General features: G+C 40.9%; 1 protein-coding gene across 1 annotated transcript; it reads left to right on the top strand.

Moving 5' to 3' along the window:
• The first annotated feature begins 4,949 nt into the window (after window positions 1-4,949).
• On the top strand, window positions 4,950-5,519 carry LOC120076157. The gene has a single exon (XM_039029928.1). It carries the CDS (start codon window positions 4,950-4,952, stop codon window positions 5,517-5,519), a length of 570 nt encoding a protein of 189 aa, XP_038885856.1.
• The last annotated feature ends 2,580 nt before the right edge of the window (window positions 5,520-8,099 follow it).

Genomic DNA, 8,099 nt, shown 5'->3' with positions numbered 1-8,099 from the left:
ACACCATGTATCAAACGCTTAATAGACATATTAAATGTTTCAATAGCTTTCATTTACCATTTTCTATCTATTTCTGTTCACCCATCAATCACTTTCTTCATGATGTCTTCTTAATTCCCTGATAAGCAATATGAATTAACCAAGTACTTAATCTGTGTTAAAGATATAAAATGTGTTTAGCTAAGGCATGCTAGACAACATCTTTACCTATGAGAGCAGAAGTGAAGATGCCATTCTGATCTATCGAAAGGTCAGAAGAATGCATTAACTAAAGCGAGTAGTACTTCCAGACATGGAAGCAACCTTGCGTTCATTATGTTAGTCTCCGTTTCACGACAGACATGTGGGAGCGCGGTCGATCACTGAAAGGTGTACGCCAAGAGAAGAGCGGAACAACATTTGTAGCTTCAACGCAATTGAGAACTTGCGTCATTTATATTATTTATCTTTCTCTTTCTATTCTGTTCATAAGACTTGCCGCCGCATTCCACGTCCTTGCACAACTTTCACAGCCAACCTTGACCCCAGCATCTTGTACATGAAGCTTGTGTATCATCTAGCTTAGGTTTATTGTATTTCATTTTATTATCGCATCTTTACTGCTTTACTTTATTTTATCGCAATTTATATACCTGTACAAACACATTTTTAAAGATTGAAAACTTGGTTGCATATATCATGAACATACCATAATAACCTAAATCAGTCCCCGTGTTCGACCTCGGATCACACCGAGAAACTTGCAATGGAATTACACTTGTTTCTATCGTAAGGAAACTTGTGACAACGCATGGCATACTACGTGAGCATCTATCATTAACACATATCTAGCGGTAGTATCGCATCATTTCGAGCATAGAACATCATTAATCATACCTATCAAATACTGCGTTACAAATGACGTACGAAACTTCGAACTACCCCTTTTCTGAAGGATGCCCTTGGTATTTATAGAACATCCAAGGTGAACGATGGCTTCTCTCTTATGATTGTACAGATGGGACGACTTTAATTCCTGACTGATGTGCCGAATATTTGTCACCGAAAAGCTGAATGTACTTGTGATCGTTATTGATAAATTGTAGAAATACAAGTTATTTATATTGTTTTATTTAGATATTACGGCTAAAAGAAAGAAAACTTGCATCGATAGTATAGAAATTGGCTAAGAAATGCGAGAATTATAAATTGTCGTCAATACACCTACTGACGCCATTACGATGGTAGAAAAGAATGTTTCAAGTCTGTTTTGCAAGAAATCAAGTCACCGCATGCGTTCATGGCTCAAAGATAAACTGAACAATGCATCTACGTCGCATTGCGCTCGTCAATCAATAATGAAGAGATGATCAACGCAATGACGGCGCATGCGATAATCGATCAAGAGCTTTGCGATCAACGCAATTTCAACCGCATGCGGTAATAAAAAAACAACACCGCATGTGGGAAAACGATCGAAGTTGTAAAGAGCAACGCAATTGCAGAAGATTCAGATGCGTGTACAACTGTCAGCTGTGCATTTCTAACGGGATTGATTGCGTAACAGAAGGAATATTCACTCCACCATTCAGGAACTGCCGTAACAATAAAGTGGGATCACACTGCAAAGAGTCAAAGCTTTGCCTATAAATAGCTTCTGCAATTCCATTGAAATATATACTCGATACGGGAGACTTGAATACTGATCGAAGAGATAGACTGGTTGAGCGATTAATCAGAGTAGATCTGGGAAGAATCAAAAGACAAGGTCGAGAGGTGAGTCTCCGGGCAAAGAATCCTTTCAATCCCCACCGTTGAAGCTTTATATGAAGGTCACATCTACCAGACGAGCAAGCTTGAGAGGGAAGCTCTTCTCTTCATCCATTCCACACGCCGGCAAGCAAAACCTCCGCCCAGATCTGTGTCAAGACATTGACACTCTTCTGTATTTGTTTCTATCTCGTTTTCATCACTTGTACTCATCTTCTTTACTCTATCATTCAAACCATGTATCAGACGCTTAATCTTACTATTAATTGCTATGTTCATTTCCATTATCATCTCTCTGTCCATCCATGATTCACTTTCTCCATGATGTTTTCTTAATTCGCTGTGTAATTAATAAGAATTAAGCAAGTAAATTAATCTGTGTTAAGGAAATAATTATGTTTAGCTAAAGCATGCTAAACAGCATCTTCATCTGTGAGAGCAGAAGTGAAGATGTCATTTCGCCTATCGAGAAAGGGTTGGAAGAATGCATTAACTAAAGCGAGAAGTATTTCCAGAGATGGAAGCAACCTTGCGTTCATCACGTTCATCCCTATTTCACCATAGAGATATGGTAACGCAGCTGATCACTGAGAGGTATACGCGAAGGGAAAGCGGAACCTTAGTTACATCTTTAACGCAGTTAACAAACTTGCGATGTTTTTACTAATTATTCTTTCTATTTCTGATTCATACATAAAGACTTGCCATCGCATACCACGATCTTTTGTATAACTTCACAGTCAGTCTCAAACTTAGTATCATATATCACGAATCTTGTATCTTGTATCATAATAATTTAGGACTTTACTTTTATCGCACTTTTATTTTATCAACGCAATTTATGTTTATCGCAATTTAAATTCATGTACAAACCAAATCTTTTATTAATTGTAAAACCGGTCGCATATATCACGAGAATAACACATTAACGAAAACAATCCATGTGTTCGACTTTGGATTACTCTGAGAAACTTGCATTGAAATTATACTTGGTTTCAGCGCAAGGAAACTTGTGACAATGAATTACTCCATAGCATACTACAAGTATATAATCAACAACGCATATATCTAGAAGTAGTAATGCATAACACATCATCCACATTCCATTTCCATCATTACGTCATCAAGTTTATGGCAACATGAGCTTGTTGTTTATTCATCCATATTCATATTTGTTCGCATGCTGTAAGCTAAAGACACATTTTAGCATTACAAGTTTATGGCGCCGTTGCCGGGGATTGGTAACGGTTAGTGTTAAGTACGTTTGTGATATTTTGCAGGATAGATCTCTTTGTACTGGCTGTTTATCGCAAATAGCACTCTGATGGTTTATGAGTACTGGAGTGATCCAGAAATTCTAAGCTGACTCAAAGATCAGGTGTATTTTTCACGCAAGAGCACATTAGGACCGACTTAGGCAGAGAAGAAATATGGCAGATAATAACGAGGCACCCAAAGTGAATCAAAGGGAAAATTGGCCAGCGCAAGACCCTGTATTTCTTGCGGCTGACCGCAACATCCCTATGAGGAACTATGCGGTGCCGAATTTTTATAACTTCTCACCCGGAATTTCAAGACCCACGGTTGAGGAGAATGCAAGCTTTGAGATGAGGCCGATTATGCTGCAAATGATCTAAAATGCGGGGCAATTCGGAGGGTTACAAGGAGAAGACCCGCATGCTCATTTGACGGGCTTTGTAAACATGTGCAGTGCATTCTCCGTACCTGGGTGACTCTAGAAGGAATTAGATTGTATCTCTTCCTGTATACACTGTGGGATGAGGCAAAGAGGTGGGCTCAGTCATTAGAGCCAGATGAGATTAGCGCATGGGAACAGTTGGTTGAATGGTTCATGAATAGATTCTTCCCTCCAACCATCAATGCAAGGAAACGGAGGGATGTGTTGAATTTCGAACAGAAGGGGTATGAAACTTGAGCACCGCCTGGGTGCGATTCAGACAATTAGTGAAGAGTTGTCCACATATCGGGATTCCCATTGCATTCTGATGGAGAACATTTTACAATGGCTTGGATCAACCAACCAAGCAGGTTGATGCCTCCGCAACAGGAGGATGAATGGACAAATCGTCTACAAAAAGCAAAGAGTATCTTAGATTGCATTTTGCAAAATTCAGATGAATGGTTAGATACCGGCGTTTAAGGAAAGAGGTTTAGAGCAAGAGAGAGCAGAAGGTGCCATTGTACCAACTGATACAATGAACACCCTGGTAGACCAGATGACCAAAATGACCTCGCTCCTTCAGACTATGGCTATTCGGCAAGGACATCTATTTCACGGATCAGCGCAAGTCAATGCGTTGACACACGTGGCTGCAATGAATTGCGTTCAATATGGAGAAGGACATTCAGCGAAAGTATGCTCGTGGAATTAGCAATCCGTATACTCTGTCTACAATGAACTGTTCGGCAACACCTACAACCTTGGTTGGCAGAATCACCCAACTTTCAGTTGAGACGGGAATCACAACCAGGGGAGCCAAAGTGAGCATCAGAACAGTTATTAGGGGAATCGAGGCAACCCTCCGGTCTTCATTAATCAGGATCAAAACTCAGGTAATTTTCAAAGTATACAACCCTATGACCAACCGTTCTTTTTGGACACCTCTTGCAGTATCTCGTCTCTGGAAACGTTGTTGAAACATTATATCGAGAAGAGCGAGGCAATTCGAAAATCGCAAGCTTCCTCCCTTAGAGAGCTGGAGGAGTAAGTTGAACAGCTTGTGGTTGAACTTAAAAATAAAACGCCTGGTATGTTGCCCAGTAGTTCGGGAGCATCGAGACCACATGGTAAAGAGCAATGTCAAGCCGTGACATTAAGAAGTGGCAAGACAACAACCCCTATGCCACCTGTACCAGATTCAATAACAAGACCAGTAGACTTAACCACCAACGATGACCAATCAACCATTAATGACAGAATTACCAGTTCAAAAGTAAGTACATCTACAAAGGATGAATCTCAGCAAGACTTAAATTCAAAATCAATGCAACCTCCAGTTACTAAAACACAGCAAGCACATGACCTCAATGAATAGCCAACTGCACAGGAAGTACGACGGGATCCTCCACCTTTCCCATCCAGGCTGAAGAAGAAAGATGATAGTAAGCAATTTCAGAGGTTCCTAGATGTTCTCCGACAACTACACATCAATATTCCCTTAATAGAAGCTTTGGAGAAAATGCCGAGCTATGTGAAATTTCTCAAGGATATACTTGCTGACAAAAGAAAGATCGGGGAAAATGAAACAGTTGCATTAACATATGAGTGCAGTGTGCTGTTTCAAAATAACATCCCCACCAAAATGAAAGATCACGGGAATTTAACATTGCCCTGCTCAATAGGGGGAAAGAATGTCGGAAATGCGCTATGTGATTTGGGGGCGAGTATAAACCTAATGCCCTTATCGATCTTCAAGAAGCTAAATATCAACAATGCAAGACCAACCACAATTACATTGCAGTTAGCTGATAGGCGAATAACGCATCCCGAGGGCAAAATAGAGGATGTACTCGTGCAAGTAGATAAGTTTATCTTCCCTGTTGACTTTATCATATTAGATTATGAAGCTGTCAGAGAGGTGCCTATCATCTTGGGTCGCCCATTTCTTGTAACAGGGCGGGCACTGATCGATGTACAGAAAGGAGAACTTACCATCAGGGTTGACGATCAGCAAGTGAAATTCAATGTTCTCAATGCGTTGAAATACCCGAGTGATATGGAGAATTGTCAATATGTTGAGGAATTGTAGGAAGAACCGTGGCACGAGCCCCTAGAAGAGTTGGAGGAAGAAGATTCTGAAATCGGCGCAATGTGGGAGGAGAATTGCGCTGCAATTCAAAATGAGTCAGCTTTTGAAATGATCAAGTTATCTGAACGAACAACGCAATGCACTAAGCCATCCTTAGAAGAACCACCCATGTTAGAGTTGAAGTCGTTGCCTGTGCACCTCAAATATGCTTACTTAGGAGGAAAAAACACGTTACCGGTTATTATATCTGCCTCGCTGAGTAAAGAGAAAGAGGATGCACTTATCTAAATCTTGAAAAATAACGCAAAAGCCTTGGGATGGACCTTGGCAGATATTCGGGGGATCAGTCCTTCGTATTGCATGCACAAGATTCGTCTTGAGGAAGGAAAAACGGGATCTATAGAGAGACAACGTTGTTTAAACCCTGCCATGAGGGAGGTTGTGAAGAAAGAAATAGTGAAGTGGCTGGATGTAGGTGTCATTTACCCTATATTTGACAGCAGCTGGGTGAGCCCAGTGCAGGGCGTTCCGAAGAAAGAGGGAATGATAGTCGTCACCAATGACAAGAATGAATTAATTTCCACAAGGATAACTACGGGGTGGAGAATCTGTATGGATTACCGCAAATTAAATCTGGCCATTAAAAAGGACCACTTTCCACTCCCGTTTATTGATCAGATGTTAGACTGACTTGCTGGGAATGAATTCTTCTGTTTTCTTGACGGCTACTCAGGGTACAACCAAATTGCAATTGTGCCAGAGGATCAAGATAAGACAACCTTCACGTGCCCATTTGGCATGTTTGCATTCCGTCGCATGCCGTTTGGACTCTGCAATGCACCAGGTACTTTCCAACGATGTATGATGGCAATATTTTCAGATTTCTTAGAGGAGTTAATCGAGGTATTTATGGATGATTTTTCAATTTTCGGAAATACTTATGACTCATGTTTATCTAATCTTGAGAAGCCTTGAAGAGATGTGTGGAAACTAATCTTGTTCTGAACTTGGAGAAATGCCACTTTATGGTTGAAGAAGGAATTGTGCTAGGTCACAAAATATCGAAGGCAGGATTAGAAGTTGATCAAACAAAAATCGACGCAATTTTCAAGCTACCACCACAAGTAAATGTGAAAATGCTTAGGAGTTTTCTAGGACATGCGGGGTTTTATCGAAGATTTATCTGCAACTTTTCTCAGATCGCAAGACCCTTAAGTGTGCTCCTTGAGGCTGACTGTGAATATGATTTTGATGAATTGTGTACTGAAGCATTCCACACACTGAAGAATGCGCTCATCACCGCACCCATTCTGATTGCGCCGGATTGAATGCAACCATTTGCGTTGATGTGTGACACTAGTGGATATGCAGTGGGTGCAATCTTGAGTCAGCACAAGGACAAGGTATTGCATCCTATCTATTATGCCAGCAAAACGTTGAATGATGTGCAGGAGAATTATACAACCACAGAAAAAGAAATGCTCGCAATGGTATTCGCGCTGGAGAAATTTCAACAGTACTTAATCGGAACAAACGTTGTGGTGTATATTGATCATTCTGCGATCAAATATCTTATGATAAAGAAGGATGCGAAACCGAGACTAATACAGTGGGTGTTACTCCTGCAAGAATTTGACCTAGAAATTAAGGATCGAAAAGGCACGGAGAACCAAGTCGCTAATCATCTGTCAAGATTAGAAAATTGCGAGGTTCAGGAGAAAGAAAAAGATATTGAAGAAAGATTCCCTAATGAGTTGCTGATGTCGGTATGCATTATTGTTCCCTGGTATGCGGACATTGTAAACTTCATCGTTTGTGGCCAAATACCAGAAGAAGAAGCTGAGACATGACGTTAAGTTTTATTTCTGGGATGACCCTTTCTTGTATCGACTTGGACCTGATCATATTTTACGTTGATGCGTTCCTGAGCATGAAGTCAAGCACATTTTGGAGCTTTGTCATAAGTCCCCTTATGGAGGACATTTTGGGGGGCAGCGGACCACCGCGAAAGTCCTATAGAGTAGCTATTTCTAGCCAACACTATTTAAGGACGCCCATGCCCATGTTGTGTAGTGCGATAGATGCCAGAGAATGGGGAACATGTCTAGAAGAAATGAAATGCCTTTGACATCAATCTTGGAGATTTAATTATTTGATGTATGGGGAATCGACTTTATGGGCCCATTTTCGCCATCAGAAGGTCATCAATACATCCTGGTCATAGTTGATTACGTATCGAAGTGGGTTGAGGCCATCGCATGTGCTAAGAATGATGCGGCCACGGTGGCAAAGTTTCTCAAGAAGAGTATCTTTGCCCGATATGGAACGCCTCAGGCTTTAATCAACGATGAAGGCTCACATTTCATCAACCGTATAATCACCAACCTGTTGACTAAATTTAACGTCAGCCATAGAGTTGCAACCACTTAGCACCCACAAACTAATGGGTATGCAGAGATTTCTAACAGAGAGATCAAAACTATCTTGGAAAAGGTAGTCAGTACCTCCAGGAGGGATTGGTCACCCAAGCTCAACGAAGCGCTGTGGGCATATAGAACTGCCTTTAAAACTCTAATCGGC

This window comes from Benincasa hispida, chromosome 1, assembly GCF_009727055.1.
Source record: "Benincasa hispida cultivar B227 chromosome 1, ASM972705v1, whole genome shotgun sequence".
In the NCBI taxonomy this organism is placed as follows: domain Eukaryota; kingdom Viridiplantae; phylum Streptophyta; class Magnoliopsida; order Cucurbitales; family Cucurbitaceae; genus Benincasa; species Benincasa hispida.
This window is presented reverse-complemented; position numbering and strand designations above follow the sequence as displayed.

Bases quoted from the DNA above. Each gene is read 5' to 3' on its own strand.
- LOC120076157 (XM_039029928.1), top strand. From the start codon at position 4,950: ATGCCGAGCTATGTGAAATTTCTCAAGGATATACTTGCTGACAAAAGA.